The 18,436-nt window shown below is 38.2% G+C and overlaps 1 protein-coding gene across 2 annotated transcripts in view; it reads left to right on the forward strand.

Moving 5' to 3' along the window:
• The window catches only part of LOC139472336 (mucin-2-like), a 42,983-nt gene extending 38,419 nt beyond the window's left edge, over positions 1-4,564 (forward strand). For both annotated transcript variants that reach the window (XM_071254796.1, XM_071254798.1), the window contains 4 exons: positions 1,011-1,031; positions 1,806-1,958; positions 2,657-2,725; positions 3,329-4,564. In XM_071254796.1, the coding sequence (XP_071110897.1) occupies positions 1,011-1,031; positions 1,806-1,958; positions 2,657-2,725; positions 3,329-3,342 (257 nt within the window). In that variant the 3' untranslated portion in view covers positions 3,343-4,564. The remainder of the gene's footprint in view (positions 1-1,010; positions 1,032-1,805; positions 1,959-2,656; positions 2,726-3,328) is intronic.
• Positions 4,565-18,436: the final 13,872 nt, after the last annotated feature.

Below are 18,436 nucleotides of genomic sequence, written 5' to 3' on the forward strand. Positions count from 1 at the left end.
GTCTTCATCCTGATATTTTTACTGATGTCTCAGCAAGTACTAACGATTATACTATGTGATAAAGCAACCGTGAAATTTTCTCAATTAAACAGTTTAAGCACAATCAAAGGATGAACTTGGAATATGATAAATATGCAAAAGAGGTCCCCCGTGAAGATCCGGGGTAGAATATGTCTCAGTTGTCGTAAAGAGGCGACTATGCTAATCGTAAGAGGCGACTAACAGGATTGGATGGTCAGGCTCGCTGAATTGGTTGATGCATGTCATCGTATCCCAATTGCGTAAATCGATGCTCATGATGTCAATCACTGGAGTATCTGGTCCAGGCTCGATTATTCACTGACCGCCGGCATTTAGCTGGAACATAACTGAGCGAGGTGTTAAACAACAAACTAACAAAAAAGCAAAGGGGGTCACCTTGCAGGAACTACTTTTAAGCTCCACACATCGATGTCTGTTTGATCAATAAACTCTTGTCTGACGTTCCCAATAAGTTTTGATAGGGGTTCCCAAATGTGTGGGCGTTTCTATAGATATGTATGACTGTGCATAATTTGGCACCGTATGATAAATGACACTATACGCACGAAAAGTGGTTAAAGCGTTCGCTCGTCACGCCGAAGACCCGGGTTCGATTCTCGACATGGGTACAATGTGTGAAGTCCATTTCTGATGTCCCCCGCGCGTGATATTGCTGGAATATTACAAAAAGCGGCGTAAAACAATACTCACTCACTCACTGGAACACTGTATTAATGAGCGGATTGTAAAGCTTATTCACTGAGTGAAAGAACGCCTCAGTGTCATTCGGTGTTTTTTAATATAAACATAAGAGAAAGATAAAGATAAAGAGAATATCGATCTCACTTCTTTCCATGTAGTATGTATCATATATTAGGAATAAGAAAATATATATTCCAAACATTATGATATCTACTGCGGTAACTTTGTTTACCTATATTGTTAAATTATCTGTCATCTCAATTACTTAGACAAATTTCCTGTTTCAGATCCTTCTTCGGGACAGATGTGTAAGCATATTCTGCTGTAATCATAACGCCCTCGCTCTTGCTGAATCTCTTACATGACTGGAAATAGCAACATCTCCCATTGTTATTACTGGTGTTGGGTACAGTTACAGTGCTATACCGTCAAGTGAAGAATGTTATTACTAGTTTTGAGTACAGTTACAGTGCTATACCGTCAAGTGAAGAATGTTATTACTAGTGTTGGGTACAGTTACAGTGCTATACCGTCAAGTGAAGAATGTTATTACTGGTGTTGGGTACAGTTACAGTGTTATACCGTCAAGTGAAGATTGTTATTACTGGTGTTGGGTACAGTTACAGTGTTATACCGTCAAGTGAAGAATGTTATTACTGGTGTTGGGTACAGTTACATTGCTATACCGTCAAGTGAAGAATGTTTTTACTAGTGTTGGGTACAGTTACAGTGCTATACCGTCAAGTGAAGAATGTTTTTACTAGTGTTGGGTACACTTACTCTGTTATACCGTTAAGCGAAGAATGTTTTTAGTAGTGGTTTTTTCACCCCAACCGGGGACGGTTGTTGTGACGGCGCCACCTTGGGTCATCATTTATTGATGCTGTTTCCTTAATCTTTTCTTTAGATCTAGAAAATCTCGTACAAGGATTTTTTTGCAGGTATTTCTTAGGACAGTGGAAATGTTTCTTTCCCCGCCTTTATAAACATGAGTTGTGTGTCTATATGAGTTACTCTTATCAATGCTACAATTTATAGTATCCTTGATTCTTAAATATACGTACCGTTTATGATTAATTCAGATCCCTGTACAGAAAACGAGATTCAGGCAGGTGGCTGTTATGAAAAAATGTGTGTGAACCGCTACCTGAGTGATGTGCTCGTCCCCATCTACAACATGGACTGCTGCAGCAACGTGCTCAACAGCCATGACGAATGTTACGTCAGCTTCCCAGGTACAGTAGTTGTGGTGGTCAGATAGTGGACGTCATGATTACACACCGTCACAGTGATCAACCAGCATCACTCCACTGCAACAGTGATTCAAAAAGCACATCATCACAAAGGGCGAAGGAGGATAAGGTCCCTGGGATATTCATTATTTAAGAAAGAAAACGTTAACAAATCATCAGTTGTCAAATGTAGTCATATTGATCAGAAATTGACTTTATTTTATTTCAACACTTGAATGTTTGGGTCTTTCTTTCTTTAATTTATCCATACGTATGTATTTCATCGTGTCAGAACTTCTATGATTTTCAAAGTGGATGAAAGAAAATAAGGCTAGTCCGACACGTCTGGTATTTTTCATTCCAACTTTTTGCTTTAACGTTTCCAGTTGTCCAAAAAGAACCCATGTTCTACCGCGTTCGTTGTAGATATCACGTTACATTACAGGGAAACAAAAGGTTCTGAAGTTATTGGACCTGTACACGCCGCTTTTAGCACTATTCCAGCAATATCAGGGCGAAGCATGTCAAAATGGGGTTCAAACCGAGGTCTTGGTCGTGACGATCGAAGGCTTTAACCACCAGGCTACCCCACTGCCCCTAAAAGAAACTAAGATCCACTTTGAGACATTCGAATAAAGCATTCGTATGATATCCTTGAGTCGAAACTTTGGAAACTACTTGGTTCCTCGTTTGGTTTCTAGGACTGTACACCTCTACCTCAACAACGGCGGCGGCGACAACTACGAATGAGGATGTTCCTGAGGCAGATGGTGAGATACCGAAACTCTCAGATTATTGCTGATATATATTACTCAGTGCACAAAGAACAAAAGAAGTTGCTATCCATAAAAAGTGTCATGTGTCATGTACTCATGTTCTTGAAATTGTCGCTTCAAATTGAATTTCTGGTAGAAATTGCATTAACATACCTAATGGAAACAGTGTTTCATGTTTTCGTTCGAGTGCTCACCTGTTATTATCCCCGCCCCAACGCATAACTCAGAAACCTTTAAATATTTCTCTACGAAACTTTTCATGCCTTTCAGACTCTTGCTGAACTGGTGCCTTTTGATATTTAGCACTTTTAGAAATTTAATTGTTTATGTTTCCATGACAAGTTGGATTTAAGTTTTAATATAGGGTGTGTTCACTTATGAAGTATAACAAATAAACTGTTCAATATTTCCTTGCCAAACATTGCATGTCTATATATAAAGCACATACTGAACTGGTGCCATTTGATATTAAGAAGTTTTAGAACTGTTATTTTAGAATTCCCATTGCAGTTATTTTGACATTGGCTAAGAGAAATGTTGGGTCAGTTACCTGGTTTCGTCGACTATACGCTTGTTTTGTGTTTTGCATTTAACCAGCCCTCACGGGTTAGCTGCAACTAGACGACAATGGAACAGCATCCCCTGCCTGTCAGCATGTCCTGATGATGGCTGTTCTCCTGCTCTACAGGCTCCTGGTTTAAAGTGGACACACAACAGCACCACCGCCTATCTCCTTGTCGTATAGATAACCATTATTCTGTTGCCACCAGATCCCATGCTTAAAGGGGACACACTCCTGGCCTATGAATCGCAACCCTGTTTTTTAACACTACTGGATACATTGTTTTCACCTTTCATGATTTAACATTTGCTCTCTGTCCGAATACCTTACTACCTTATGATCAATCTTGATTTCTTGTCACATAAAACACGAAAATACTGCTTACTGTGGGAATTTTAAGTTTCTCAGTTGATCATTATGTATGATGACTCATTGCAGCGGCAAAGTAGCATCACATTTTGACATACCCCTGCTTCTATTAATACATAATTACATTTATATGTTGCAAGTTTCAAATGATCCATCGAAGAGTAAATGTGCGTGCAGATATATTTTAGGAGATAGGAGAGAGAAGTAGGTTCTGGTCAAGAATTCCGTGTTAGAAGTGAACTTTGTTTTATCTCGCAATCATTGATAATAATTAGTTATAGGCATTTTTTAAAACCTTTGCGATCTCATTTTCTTGATCCCCGGTGTCTCCTCCATATCACCGTTTCACTAAGGTACACATATGATCAAGTAAGCGTTAACCAAAAATCTACCACAACCCGGCATCACCAATTTGTTTGTCACCATAACATACCTTCACTAGCTTTACACTCTTCTCTGAGAGTCCGTGTGCCGTCTAAAGAGGAGTTCCATCTCACTCGCCGCATTAGCTGTAGGCGTTATTCTAAAACTTTGCTGGTATTGATGGATCGGGTGGTCAGGCTCGGTGACTTAGTTGATGGCGTGTCATGGTACCCCGACGGCGTAGTCCAGACTCGATTATTTACAGGCCGCCTTCATATAGCTGGACTAATGCGGCGTTAAACATACGCACGCACGCACAGGCTGGTCACCTCATTCACTGTTCCTCTGGCCCTGCAGTTTCAAAGGTGGTGGGTTGTGTTATATTTTGTTGCTTTGCTCAGCTTCAGTTGAGCCAACTTGTGACGTTTATAACTGTTCTCTCTGCGCAATATGTTCTTGTCAGTGATCTGTGACAAAACACATAAGCACAGAAACATGATCTGTCTTCATGTGTAAAATGAATAAAAAGTATTTTTGTTCGTATTGTGTTGATTTGTTTTCGCGAAATTACCGGCAATGGGAAGAATTTCTTGTAGCGTCGCATCGGAAATATGTCTGCGTCATAGAGCGACGAGAAACTTGTCAGAAAATATTAAATATGCATGTAAATTAAGAAGCCATGATGCAAATAGTTCAACAAATTGACAATATGATATCTTCCGCATCGCTATCTAGATGAATCATGACCTAAACTATAGCTATAAACTCAATCATCCACTGGTAGCAAATGCCTGGTTCGCCTGAGACAGGTCCCACACAATATCACATCGAAGAAAGAAAGAAAGTCATTCACTCAGAAGTGATTTTACACGTGCATGTCATGTTGGTGTGTTTCGGCGTGGTTGTCTTTTTGCGATATTTCATCTTTTCGCCACATTTCTGCAATACCTCATTCTTTCCACACAAATCAATTCCAACCCATGCAGAAATGACCAATTCAGTTTTGGCATTAATTGTGTATGGATGTCGGCAACACTCTGTTAGATATTTACGATTTTACTACTTTTGCGTTTCTTTGAATATATATATATATATATATATATATATTTGTTCTAAAAAAGTGTTTAATTACATGTAGGTTGCTGCTTTGTACGTTATCTCCATTCTTTCTTCTGCAAGAGTAAAACGTGATACTTTTGTCGTCCGTGTAGTTATTTTATGGAATACATCCTATAACAAGCTGCAGTTATTGCCAAGCCGAACAGAGATTATACGAGCGTATCACATGTGTGGCAATCGGAAACCAGATCATATTCCATTTACATTTTGGGTTTTCTGTTGTTTTTATCCAGGACGGTTTTCATATATAAGCACTAAGTCTAACTAGTTTGCTTAAGAATAAATGTTTTCCTTCTGTTTTCTGAACCGTTCACTGATTCAGAGTGAATGAGCGAATTTTACGCTTTGAACAGTACTTCACTGATATCACCACGTGTCAATTTAATTTGTGAGGAAAGCCCTTTCAGAAGTGAAACCCACGATCACAGATAATATGCAGACCTAGAAGCAGAACCGCGGCGAACTAGAATTCGAACCCACGATCATATTTCGCTGGCGTGGTCAAAGGACGCAACCCTGCACAGCGAGTATCTCTTGCAAGGAATATTATAGGTATGTATTTTAAGTCTTGCAGATGATATATCACATTATTTACACGTAACTTGTACAGGGGATGTAACACGTTATTTAGATGTAAGTCTTGCAGGTGAGATGATGCAGTATTTACAAGTACCTCATGCAGGGGATGTAACACGTTATTTATAAGGATCTCATGCAGGGGATGTAACACGTTATTTATAAGGATCTCATGCAGGGGATGTAACACGTTATGTATAAGGATCTCATGCAGGGGATGTAACACGTTATTTATAAGGATCTCATGAAGGGGATGTAACACGTTATTTACAAGTAACTCATGCAGGGGATGTAACACGTTATTTACAAGTAACTCATGCAGGGGATGGAACTCGTTATTTAAGTGTGAATGCCAAGGATAACATAGCGACAATTGAATGGGAAAATATGGGCGCAGCTTTATTACATGGCGGAAGTCACGACAGGTTTTGATACTGAACACCGACCTTACGAGGATGGGCAATTCAAAAAAATACAGGGTACTATACAAGGGTACAGGTTGTACACTTATGACACACAAAAAGTTAACTTGCTATTGCATCCGAGGTTGATATGAACATCGTGATGCGGCAGCAACAGTAAACATCATGACCAAATGGGCCGGAATATAATACAAGCACAAACGCACACACTGAATACCCTACACGCAACGTGAGGTTCATTTAGTGATTTAAACATATTTTATTCAGATTGAAATGGATTGGGAACAAGTTATCCAACTTAGGACTCCCTCTCCATGGTATTTACAAAGCTTGTACAGTAAATCATATACAAGGAAAACAGAAAAGAAGATGAGTGTAAAGATAACAAGAAATATACAAAAGAGAGAGACTAGTATATGTACATTAAAGTGTTACCCAAATCTCTTTGTATGACTTATAAACATTTGCACTGCTTTAAAGATGTGTTGATTTTCGATAATGGACAAACATTCATTTCCGTTTAACATCAATTTAAATCTAATTTAGCATTTTTGTTCACGGCGTTCTGTAAAATGTCCCGAATTATTATTAACATAGTTTTTCTTGGGGGACGTACAATGGACACTTTAATAAATAATGATATGCGTTTTCACATGGATCACCACATTGACATATTGGATCACATTTTATCTCTATTCTGTATAAATCAAAATTTAACTGGCTTTTCATGTATCTTAATCGAGTATGATAAATATTCAACTTTCTAACACCATAGGAAAAATATGGAGGTGCAATGACTTGCTCTTTTTGTATGTATGTCTTGAATTGGGATGTAGATGTACAATTTCTACCTGCTGCAGGAATAGTGTTCCATAACCTTACAGTTGATGGAATAAAAGAACACGTTGAGTGTTTTAATCTAGTATATGGAATCTCAATATTTTCTGAATTTCTTAAATTATATGATATATTTGAACCTACAGTGGTTGGTACAATGTCTTTAAGGTAAGTTGGGGCAATATTACTTTGTATTTTGTAGAACAAACATAGCTTGCGTTTACTTCTTCGTTCTATTAACGTTTCCCATCCTGTTTCATAATACAGATGTGTGTGCGAAGTTTACTCTGGGAGCCCAGTAACTACTCTGGCAGCTTCTAGTTGGAGATTTTCTAACTGAGTTGATAATTCTATATTACACCCATCCCACACTTCACACGCATATTCGAAATGGGGTCTTATGAAGATTGTATATACGTTATTTAATGTATTTCTGTTCAATATGAATTTTAATTTTCTCATTGAATTTATCATTTTTGATGTTGACTTATGTATGTTATCTACATGAAAGGTAAATTAATATCATTTACATGTTAAGCCTTATGTATGTAGAGAATGCCCCAGACTTCCACCTGCCTCACATGCATATCACATTGTCTGATATGCCAACTCTGGATGCATGGGTAGCTGCTCCTATTTATAAAATAATGTCATGTTAGGTATCTATTGATTGCTTGAACTGAGCAGATGATTGGGTCTGTTTTTGTGGGGATAATCAGTGTCGTACCCCTACCAAGTTGATCGGTTTTTGAAAAACGAACTCTTACATGTAAGGCTCCCTGAACAATGGCTACATCCTGGAACTGAAGTGGTCTATCGCGGTCCCTTTTAGAAACAAGTGCAATTTCTCCTATCCGAAGAAAACCAAAAAAGGCAAGATTGAACAAAGCTGTAAAAAGGCATGACTCATAATCAGATTTACACACATGGTTGAGGGCACCTGGAAGTTTTCTCAGTATATCAAGGGTTATTGGTTGACGGGTGTCATGTGTACAGTTTTCCTTTTTCTATATCCCTGCATGCACTTTCTCACCAGGAATTGGTCAGTAGGGTCAAGCCAGCAATTTACTTAAAGATGTCTTGCGAGGGCTGACAGATGAAGTGCAACTGTTGAACTAGAATAAGTTTTTCTTGACATGTCTGCTATGTAGCATAAAATGTGATCCAATATCTGGCAATATTTGAGGGATGTTAAGTTCACTCCTACATTGCATAATGATCTTACTGCTGCTCCATAGGTCTGCCGTGTGTTCGATGAAAGTAATGCTTCAATCATTGTAAAAGCTTCAGATTTTAGATGATCCAATGATTGTCTGGAACTTGAGTCGGGTTGACAGCAGCATTTGGTGCAAGGCAGCGGAAACGCTGAAGCTGAGAACGAGAAAGTGCATCAGCCACGCTATTCTCAGAACCTGGATTGTACTCTCCCTTAATTAACAGGTTGATTTGGAGACAGTGGAGAACAAACTTTCGAACATACTGCATGGTGTCCTTGCATTTAGTAGTTTGCCTATTCAGTATAGAAACAACAGCCTGGTTATCACAATTGATAATTAATTTCTTAACACTGAGTTCTCTTTCCAAATATTAACTGCTACAAAAATTGGGAAAAACTCGAGCAGTGTAATGTTCTTTGTCAAACCCCTTTCGTGCCAGTGATCGTGCCAGTGATTAGGCCACATGTAACACGTTATTTACAGGTAACTCATGCAGTGGATGCAACACGTTATTTACAAGTAACTCATGCAGGGGATGTATTATGTTATTTACAGGTAACTCATGCAGGGGATGCGACACGTTATTTACAGGTTACTCATGCAGGGGATGTTACATGTTATTTACAGGTAACTCATGCAGGGGATGCAACACGTTATTTACAGGTTACTCATGCAGGGGATGTTACATGTTATTTACAGGTAACTCAGGCAGGGGATGTAACATGTTTTTTACAAGAAACTCTTGGAGTGGATGCAACACGTTATGTATAAATAACTCTTGGAGTAGTTGTAACACGTTATTTACAAGTAACTCATGCAGGGGATGCAACACGTTATTTACAAGTATCTGTTCCAGGGAATGTATCACATTATTTACAAGTAACTCATGCAGGGGATGTAACATGTTATTTATAGGTAACTCTTGCAGGGGATGCAACACGTTATTTACAAGAAACTCTTGGAGTGGATGTAACATGTTATTTACAGGTAACTCATGCAGGGGATGGAACTCGTTATTTACAGGTAACTCATGAAGGGGATGTAACATGTTATTTACAGGTAACTCATGCAGGGGATGTAACATGTTATTTACAGGTAACTCATGCAGGGGATGCAACACGTTATTTAGAAGAAACTCTTGGAGTGGATGCAACATGTTATTTATAAGTACCTCTTGGAGTGGTTTTAACACGTTATTTACAAGTAACTCATGCAGGGGATGCAACACGTTATTTACAAGTAACTCATGCAGGGGATGTAACATGTTATTTACAGGTAACTCATGCAGGGGATGCAACACATTATTTAAAAGAAACTCTTGGAGTGGATGCAACACGTTATTTACAAGAAACTCATGCAGGAGATGTAACACATTATTTACAAGTTCCTCTTCCAGGGGATGTAACACGTTATTTACAAGTAACTCGTGCAGGGGATGTAACACGTTATTTACAAGTAACTCATGCAGGAGATTTAACACGTTATTTACAAGTATCTCTTCCAGGGGATGAATCACGTTATTTACAAGTAACTCATGCAGGGGATGTAACACGTTATTTACAATTCTACCATGACGTTGACGAATGCTTGATTCTGATTGGTTAAAAAGGTTTCCTTTTGGCTACGGAAACCCCTTTAAGCATTTTCACAAAAAAAACGTGCGCATGAATACATAGAAAGCATAGAAAGCCTACATATCGATGCCGATTGATCACCCCAATATAAACAGTAAAATGAATCTTTATTTCCTCTAATACACGCTGGGTCTCTACTACCAGCCAGGTCCCTAATACACGCCGAGTCAAGGGCTCTCGCGAAATTAATAGAGGAAATACGGTAGTTTGATGTCGCAAAAGCAGCACTCATCAAATCTGTGACACCACTTCTTATCCCATACAGTGATTATAAGCCTGTTATTAGATGTTACATCAGGGATCTCATGCAGAAGAAGTGGGACACCCAAGTACATGTAGGTATCAATAAATTACATGAAATTAAACCAACTATTGGTTATTCCTACTTGGGCTGTCAGTCCAGATTTGAAGAGGTCGTATTGGCCATTCCCGATACACTCACGAGTATTTATTGAAAGGTGAGGATCCTCCGTTTTGCATCCCTTGTGTCCTGCTTGACGGTATTGATTTTGCCATCACAAGGGATCAATATTTCAACGTTTCATTCCTCAAGGATCTTTTAACCTCAACTCACATTTAATTCTTGGATTTTTAAAAGAAATTGAATTGATTAATAAATTTTGATGTATAAAGTTATATATTTTATCAACTGGTAGTATATGATTATGAACTGAGATTGTTAGTGGTTGTACCCTGGATGGGGGTTGAAGTAGCGTAAAATCATTGTCCCCCTGAGAGGGTGCGTAAACCCACTTCATTCAAAGTAATTTATATATACCAGGTTTTTAATCGTAGACTATTTGTTTGTTTTAATTTTGGCTAAACTTGTCCATAATCACCAGTAACTGAAGGGATGGTGTAAATCCTGCCGGGGTCTATGCAGGTAGCAAAGGTACTGTAAGTCCCTATGGTCCCCGGTATGGTGACCTACCTTTTGGTTGCTGGTGAAATATAGCCCAATTTTACGTTGTATTGTATTGTATTGTATTGTATTGTATTGTATTGTATTATATGAATTGAGAACTTTTATGGTTTTTTTTATGGTCATTTACTAGTTTTAAACCGACATCTGTATTTATATAGTGCTTTTACTGTCCTTTGTCGACAGGTTTATATTCTAAATTGATGTATTGTCTAATTTGATATAGTCACTATATGGCTGAAATATTGCCGATGTGACTTTAAATATTAACTCACTCACTCACTCACTCACTCTTAGCCTATGTCAAAATAGCTGCAATGGAAATTCTAAAATAAACATTTCTACAACTCCTTAATATCAAATGGCACCAGTTCAGTATGTGCTTTATATATAGACATGCAATGTTTGGCAAGGAAATATTTCTTGAAATAATGCCCAGTAATACAAATTTCTATAATACATAAATAGCAAAAGGCAACAATTCAGCATGTGTTTGATAGATGTGGATCATTTCATCTGGAATCGAATCCTACCCTTATTGTTTTCTAAGTCCAACTTGTTGCCATGGAAACATAAAAACTAAAAATTTATAAAATTCCTAAATAGCAAAAGACGCTAGTTTAGTATGTGCCAGGTAGACATGCAGACTTTTGTAAGAAAGTATTTAACGGTTTTTGAGTTACGCTCCGGAAACGAACACCACCCTTATAGAACCTAAGTCCAACACTTGAAATGGTTCATATGATTGTGGATATCAAAACAGGTGCATTATATTCATCATGTTTGCCCTATATTTCTACCTAACTCACGGTAGGGTGGTGACAATTCTAAAACACTTATCTGTACTAATCAGGACGACCATTTAAGTTTAAAAGTATTTCCATTATGAAGTGTATTTGGAAGTTTAAATTCATGTAATATATATCGTAATCATAAAATGATTTAAGCATCGATGATGGTTCACTTTTAAAGGTAATAACGACCCGTGATGATTCCGGGGTAGAATAGGTCTTCAGGAACGCAGACTTGCTGTAAAAGGCGACTATGCTTGTCGTAAAAGGTGACTAAAGGGATCGGGTGGTCAGGCTCGCTGACTTGGTTGATGCATGTCATCAATCCCAATTGCGTGGATCGATGCTCATGATATCAATCACTGGATTGTCTGGTCCAGACTCGGTTATTTACAGACCGCCGTCATATAGATGGAATATTGCTGAGTGCGGCGTTAAGCAACAAACCAACCAACCAATCTTACAAGACAAGTTTGTTCGTCTGATCAACTTCTACTTGATGTTCTTGTCTGTTATTGAACTAGAAACATATAGTTCAAAATCTTTCAGGCCATAAGCTGGATCCCTGTGGAATCCGTCTCTCGCTAACCCTCGTAACGGCTCCCTCACTTTCTGACTTTAATCTGGATGAAAACTTACCTCTTACAACGCTCATGAATTTCTGACTTTGGAAGTATGCCCTTAGAACATGTTTTCTGTTATGTGAAATATAGCCTAATGAAAAAGGCATTATTATTAATATTTTTCCATTTTACACCCGCAGAAGTTTGTCGCCTTTTACGACAAGCATAGTCACCTTTTACGACAAGCATAGTCACCTTTTACGGCAAGCATGGGTTGCTGAACACCTTTTCTACCCCGGAATCTTCACGGGTCTGTCTTGTAAGAACATATTGTGAACAAACTTTCTCTAATATGAGTTAGTAAATGGGATTGTTTCTGCACATCTACAACAACTGACTAAACAATTTCTTGTAAGAACATATTGTGTAGTCAGTTGTTGTAGATGTGCAGAAGCAATCCCATTTACTAACTGATATTAGAGAAAGTTTGTTGTTTAACCTACACTTTGCAATATTCAAGTTATATGACAGCATCTGTAATGTTGAAGTCTAGATTTGTGTACAAAGCAGCACATTAACAATACAACATGCATACAACCACCACCAATAGAATGGGTGTATATCAAAGCCCACAACCACACACGCACAAGTCAATCTAGATCTATTGAGCACAGGAACACACTCTAGTGAATTACTGCTATGGGGTATAAAGATAGTAAGTACCACTGATGCCAGCCATTATTAAAAAGGTCTTTCTTTCTGGTAACTTATCATTTTGGATCGGTAGGTAGGAAAAATGAGCAATCATTTACAAAAATATTGTTAACTTTGGTGCTTAGAGAAGTAAAATGTGGGGTATAATCTGGGTTTTATGAATGTACCCACTCCCAAGAAGCAAGCACACAAAAGCAGAGAAAGAAAAGGAAATGCTACAAGCTATTTCTACAAAAGAATATACATGTACCTCATTATTACCATGTAAACCTGGAAACAAAAACACACACAATATTATACCTCATATGTAATATTTAAGATACACAAGAAAACAGTAGTCAGTAATATTGATGAATATCAACTCATTTGGTCTAAATATTGATTATGAAATTTGTAAATGAACAACACATACCCTACGACTTCCACCAAATCCTCTTAAGGGTATGCTTTAAGTATATGCAATCACCAGAAATTAAACATACAATTTCCCAAATGATGAGAAAATTGCAATCCAACCTTTTCAAATCATTTGAACCAGTTATACTGCAGACTTTAAGTACATCCTTAAGGTTCTTTTCCCAGATGCATCAACAGGATACATATTTTCCAGTTATGAAAATAGCGACTCTGCCACTAAGGTCTCATTATCACAACATGTAAGGTCCTTAATTTTCATCAAATGATCAAATAAAAAACATTTAAAAAAACTTTTTGTGAATAATTCAACAATTATTTAAGTAAATGTGTAAAAATAACATAAATACCGAAAATTAATCTTTATATGCATTTACATATTTGGTTGTTTAAAACATGCAACATTATAAATAATTATAATAAAACAAGAATATGACAGTCATTACAAAATAAAAATGCATGCAGTGAATAAGGATTCTTGATGTGTTTGCTTTAGACCGGAATCAAACGGGTGTCTGAAGAATAATCTTGCTAAAATAAAACATGTATGGAACTCTAAAAGTGCACTTACTGTAAAGGGCGACGCACCCCCTATACTCATCTGTCTTGTTTTAGCCATTAGAAGGTGCAGATCTCCAGCAATGTTTTAATGTGTTTTGCAAATAAAGTTAAAATTGTTGCACACAGATGAATCACAATTCAAAATATGTGCTTATATTTTCAAAATCTGATTTTGGCCAATCTAATGAGACTCTATGCCATAAAGCAACATAATCATTTTCCAAAAAGAATGTAAAGGGAAAAAATAGGGAAAGTTATTATTATTATTACTATTATTCAGGAAACAAGTCTAGATGAATGTAGATCTTTCCATGACAGATCCTGATACTATTTAAGCCCATTTGAGCTGTGGCAGACCCCATGTGGACAGATTGACATTGCACCTTTAACGCTATGCCATTGGGACCTATTCTTTGTTTCGCACGTGAGTCGTCTACTCCAGTGACATGGCCGACAGTAGTTGAATTCATGTGCAATCGATACCTGCTCAATAAGTATACACCATAAGTATAAGAGTGATTATGATAAACACCAGTTTTAATTTGCTAAACACAGATGCTTTTTAACATTTTACAAGAATCTTTCACGACAAAACTTTGACTCATAGCGTTTGCAATGTTTTTTTTGAACACTTGTCTTATTGATCTAAACAGTACACCCACATCTGGGCCACCCCAAATTGTAGGTATTCATGAAGCAGTGTTTACTTTCACATTTTGGCGTTTAAGCGTAAGTTTCAACTGTCTTCATATAATCAGTACATACATGAAATAATTATGTCGTCGAAATGTATTGACTTGAGAATATTATATAAATACACTGTTCAATTTTGGCTATTTACAGTTCCATCGATCAAGATCTATCTATATAAATATGGGATATTCAGTATTCATGCAAAGCCTGAACGACAGAAAGGTCGTCACACACACACTCACACACGTAGACTATTTCTATCAGTATAGGTGTAAATTCAAAGCGTGTAGGCCTATAGGATCTAACAGAGAAAGCACAGAAAAAAGCATGTTGCATTATTGTACATTCTGCCGTTTTGTCTGATCTGTTCACTCGGCTACTGCCCCAGTCTTAAAAAGTCTGCAGCACACAGATACTGCACAGTGTAGCGCCAGCGCAGCATACCCAGGGAACCAGGCTGGCTTTTACATGACCATTGATGTTGATGTTTTTTCTTTACCAATGAAATGTTGGACATTATGTCATCATACCTTCTTCATCAGCGTTCGCTTTCTGGAACAGGGGGTGATGGATCTTTTTTTGAGTATGTCACACATGTTCTGGGCATTGGTCCCTTGTGATGAGTTTTCACCAATGTAGTTTTTTTTGGCCTGTGTTTGTCGACTTTTTGTATATCGGTAGGTTTCCGGCATCGGTTAAAATGTATTTTCTATATTTACAGGTTCCTCAACTGCTTGACCTGCGCGCCACTCACATGAAGTACCTTCATGATTCATGCGTCATCTGTGATATTTCATTCCTTAGTGAAAATGGAGTGACAGTGACACTAGCGTATCCTGAGTCATCTGTGATATATTTTTGTGGCAATCCACTGTGATATAGATCATTGTGTCGTATGATGTGCAATAACGATCTATGGTATTAACTTTAAACCCGCTTTTGCCGGTCCCAAGCCCGGTTGTGTAAGGGTGAGAGTTGGACAATACTTCCTAAGTCTCGTTCATAAACGTGTATTGATGTTTCCGTTATCAGATGCTGTTTCATGCATTATTTCTTTGCAGTTTACTGTCTCATCTCACCTCTATAGTATCTTTGTCTTGTCCACTAGCCTCCTCCTGATGTTCCATGATTTCCTCTCCAGTAAGTTGAAGTCAGACACAATTACTATCATAACATGGCTTTAAATACACCTTTACGAACGATTATTAACCACTCAGATGGCTCGTTCTATTTATGTACTATTGGTAGACAACATGTGTTATTCGTGTACACTGTTGCCATGACAGTTTTCCCTTAATTTTTATTTGTTTTACGGTTTGATTTTCCATTCCATTTTGTAATTCGGATTTCTTCAATTATGACCAGCCACTGGGCCTCCATAGAAATTGTTTGTTTGGACTTGTGCATTCATTTCCCAGTCAACGTCTCGTTTCATCGTTTAGTACTGTTTCCGGTGCAGAGTAACATGGCGTTGCAGATGTACAACTGAGCGGTGTATGTGCATTAAACTGAACAAACAGAAGTATAACATTGTCGTTGAACCTGATATGTGTGCAAGTTAGTTGATTGGGGTCGTATTTGTGTGCCATGTGTGGTCAAATTCTAGTTTTATTGACTAAATTGACATTTCTGTCGCAAGTGGGGAATTGGCCACTTTCAATTGGCGATCTAGCGCACAGTCGGAAATAAATTATTGCATGGCCTGTGCTGTAAATGTCTTCATTCGCCAATTGACGTATAATACGTCGATTTGCTTATTATACGCCGATTGGTGGTTGTCCCCGACCTGATGATTGGAGATGGAATTGGAAAGCCAAATGTTCTATTTGTTATTTATTTTCTTTCTGATACTACATGTCTTTGTCGTAGTGTCTTTAAGGCAGAATCAAATGAAAATCGAGTTAAATAACAATTTCACGTTTTCAGAAAAATATAGTATTTAATCACAAAAAGTACATGAATGAGTACTCCAAACTACAACGCAAAAATAAAAATGTGAAACGCATGTATCTTATATAGTCTAGCAATGAACCTTTCTGTAGTATACATGTTTAATTCTTCTTTTGCAAAAATCAAATATATGAAACAAACTTTCAGCATTAGCATACAATTTGACGCTCCCATCTTTTGCTCGACCTCATGGTCACATACAACGCACAACATATACACATTTGACAGCAACACGAGAGAAAAATCCAAGTTTTAGACGTGTTCCATGCGTCTACACAATCTCACATTGTGATCGTGAGTAACGTAACAAGCAAGTGACGTCACATCAGACATTATGACGTCATGCTATCCGTACATGCTTGCCAACGGCTCTTACAAGAGGGAGAGTGGGTAATCCGAATTATTATTAATTATATTAGATCTTTTAACGAGTAATGGCATTATGAATAATATTTGTCGGTAACGGTCTTGTAAACGACGAGACCGGAGGTCAAAGGGTGTACACGAACTCTCATCTCGTATAATTCCGTACTCCCTGCTAGTGACACGTGTATATCAAAATGTTTGTGTGACAAATCAGGCCGCCAGTAACTCAAAATGTAAACATGGTCACCTACGACATGACAAGCAGATGACGTCCAGCAATATTCCAGCTATATGAGAGTGGTCTGTAAATAATCCAGTCTGGACCACACAATCCAGATCCGGGTCACGGGGACATATGGTGAATAGATGTTATAGTACCACGCCCGAGTCATCTAAACACAAAAGCATCAGGGGTATTCATACCCGCTCCTGGGTCACACGAAAAGAGACGAACAAATGAAGGCGATCCATGCAGAGAGACTTCACTTTAACGATGACGACAGGTGTTAGTCTGCCGGTGTAACTAAAATGTAAGGTACGTGTAGAACCACATTGACAGTTTAAAGATTGTCACACTAGGTTTCAGCATCCCTTTAACCGCAAATACACACGCACTTTCTCAATAAAACGGTACAGGAATGTGAAAATATACATTTATGTGCAATACTCTTTCGACGAAAACCAATTGAAAACAGTCGGACAACGCTATATTTAAATAATTTCAAGTTTATTTCAACGGGTGGCCCAGTCGTCTAGGGTGCCGCGATTCCCTGTGCCAGAAACCTATGATCGTGGGTTCGAATCCCGGTTCGCACCGATTATGTTTCTAAGTTTGTCATCACCATACTCGTGCTTGTGGGTTTCACTGAAGTAGTAAACGTCTAAGACCTGCATCACTTCGGGCTTTCCTCCCACATTAGGCTGACACGCCGTGATATAACTGGAATACTGTTAAAAGCGGCGTTAAACCAAACTCACTCATTCATTCCTATCAGAGATGTGTGAGGCGATGGCGACCTAAGTGTACAGTTGCACTGAGAATCAGCTACAACATCGGGTTCTATCTGTTCCATCGCTGCCACCAGTCACAGCATCTAACAGAGCGAGGCTTCCAACTAGACACGAAGTTAAACTCGCAACAGACTGACCATTAGGTTTACAAACAACGATGCCCATCCTGAGGCCGAATACACTTCCCTCACCTAAATTATCTGGTTAGTTTGTCAATTTGTCATGTAATTACTTCAGTGAGAATGCAATTCCAATGCATAATTTTAAATTAAGTATTTTTTATACCTTCCTAGGAGCGCTTTGAGAAGCCATTCTCGTCTGGATAGAGCAAAATGTAAATATACATGTCTAATGGACATAAACCGACTTAGAAACCCATGCGGTCAGTCACCTTCTACGGAAAAACGGTCAGACTGTCATAAAGCGGTGAAGGCACACGGGAGAATGTCAGCGCCAGATGTATATGACGTTTATGCACCAGTCGTGTGTACATGTTTATATAGATGGGTGACAACTTTGTGTACTGGCTTCCATTCATCCAGTCCTGGCCTCATTCTGAGAATTCTATAGGCTGCCCTGTGTTGTGTGACATGTATTCGATCTGAATAGATTGTGTTCCCT

The sequence above is a fragment of the Haliotis cracherodii genome, unplaced genomic scaffold, assembly GCF_022045235.1.
Source record: "Haliotis cracherodii isolate W230 unplaced genomic scaffold, xgHalCrac1.p SCAF_24, whole genome shotgun sequence".
Classification (NCBI taxonomy): domain Eukaryota; kingdom Metazoa; phylum Mollusca; class Gastropoda; order Lepetellida; family Haliotidae; genus Haliotis; species Haliotis cracherodii.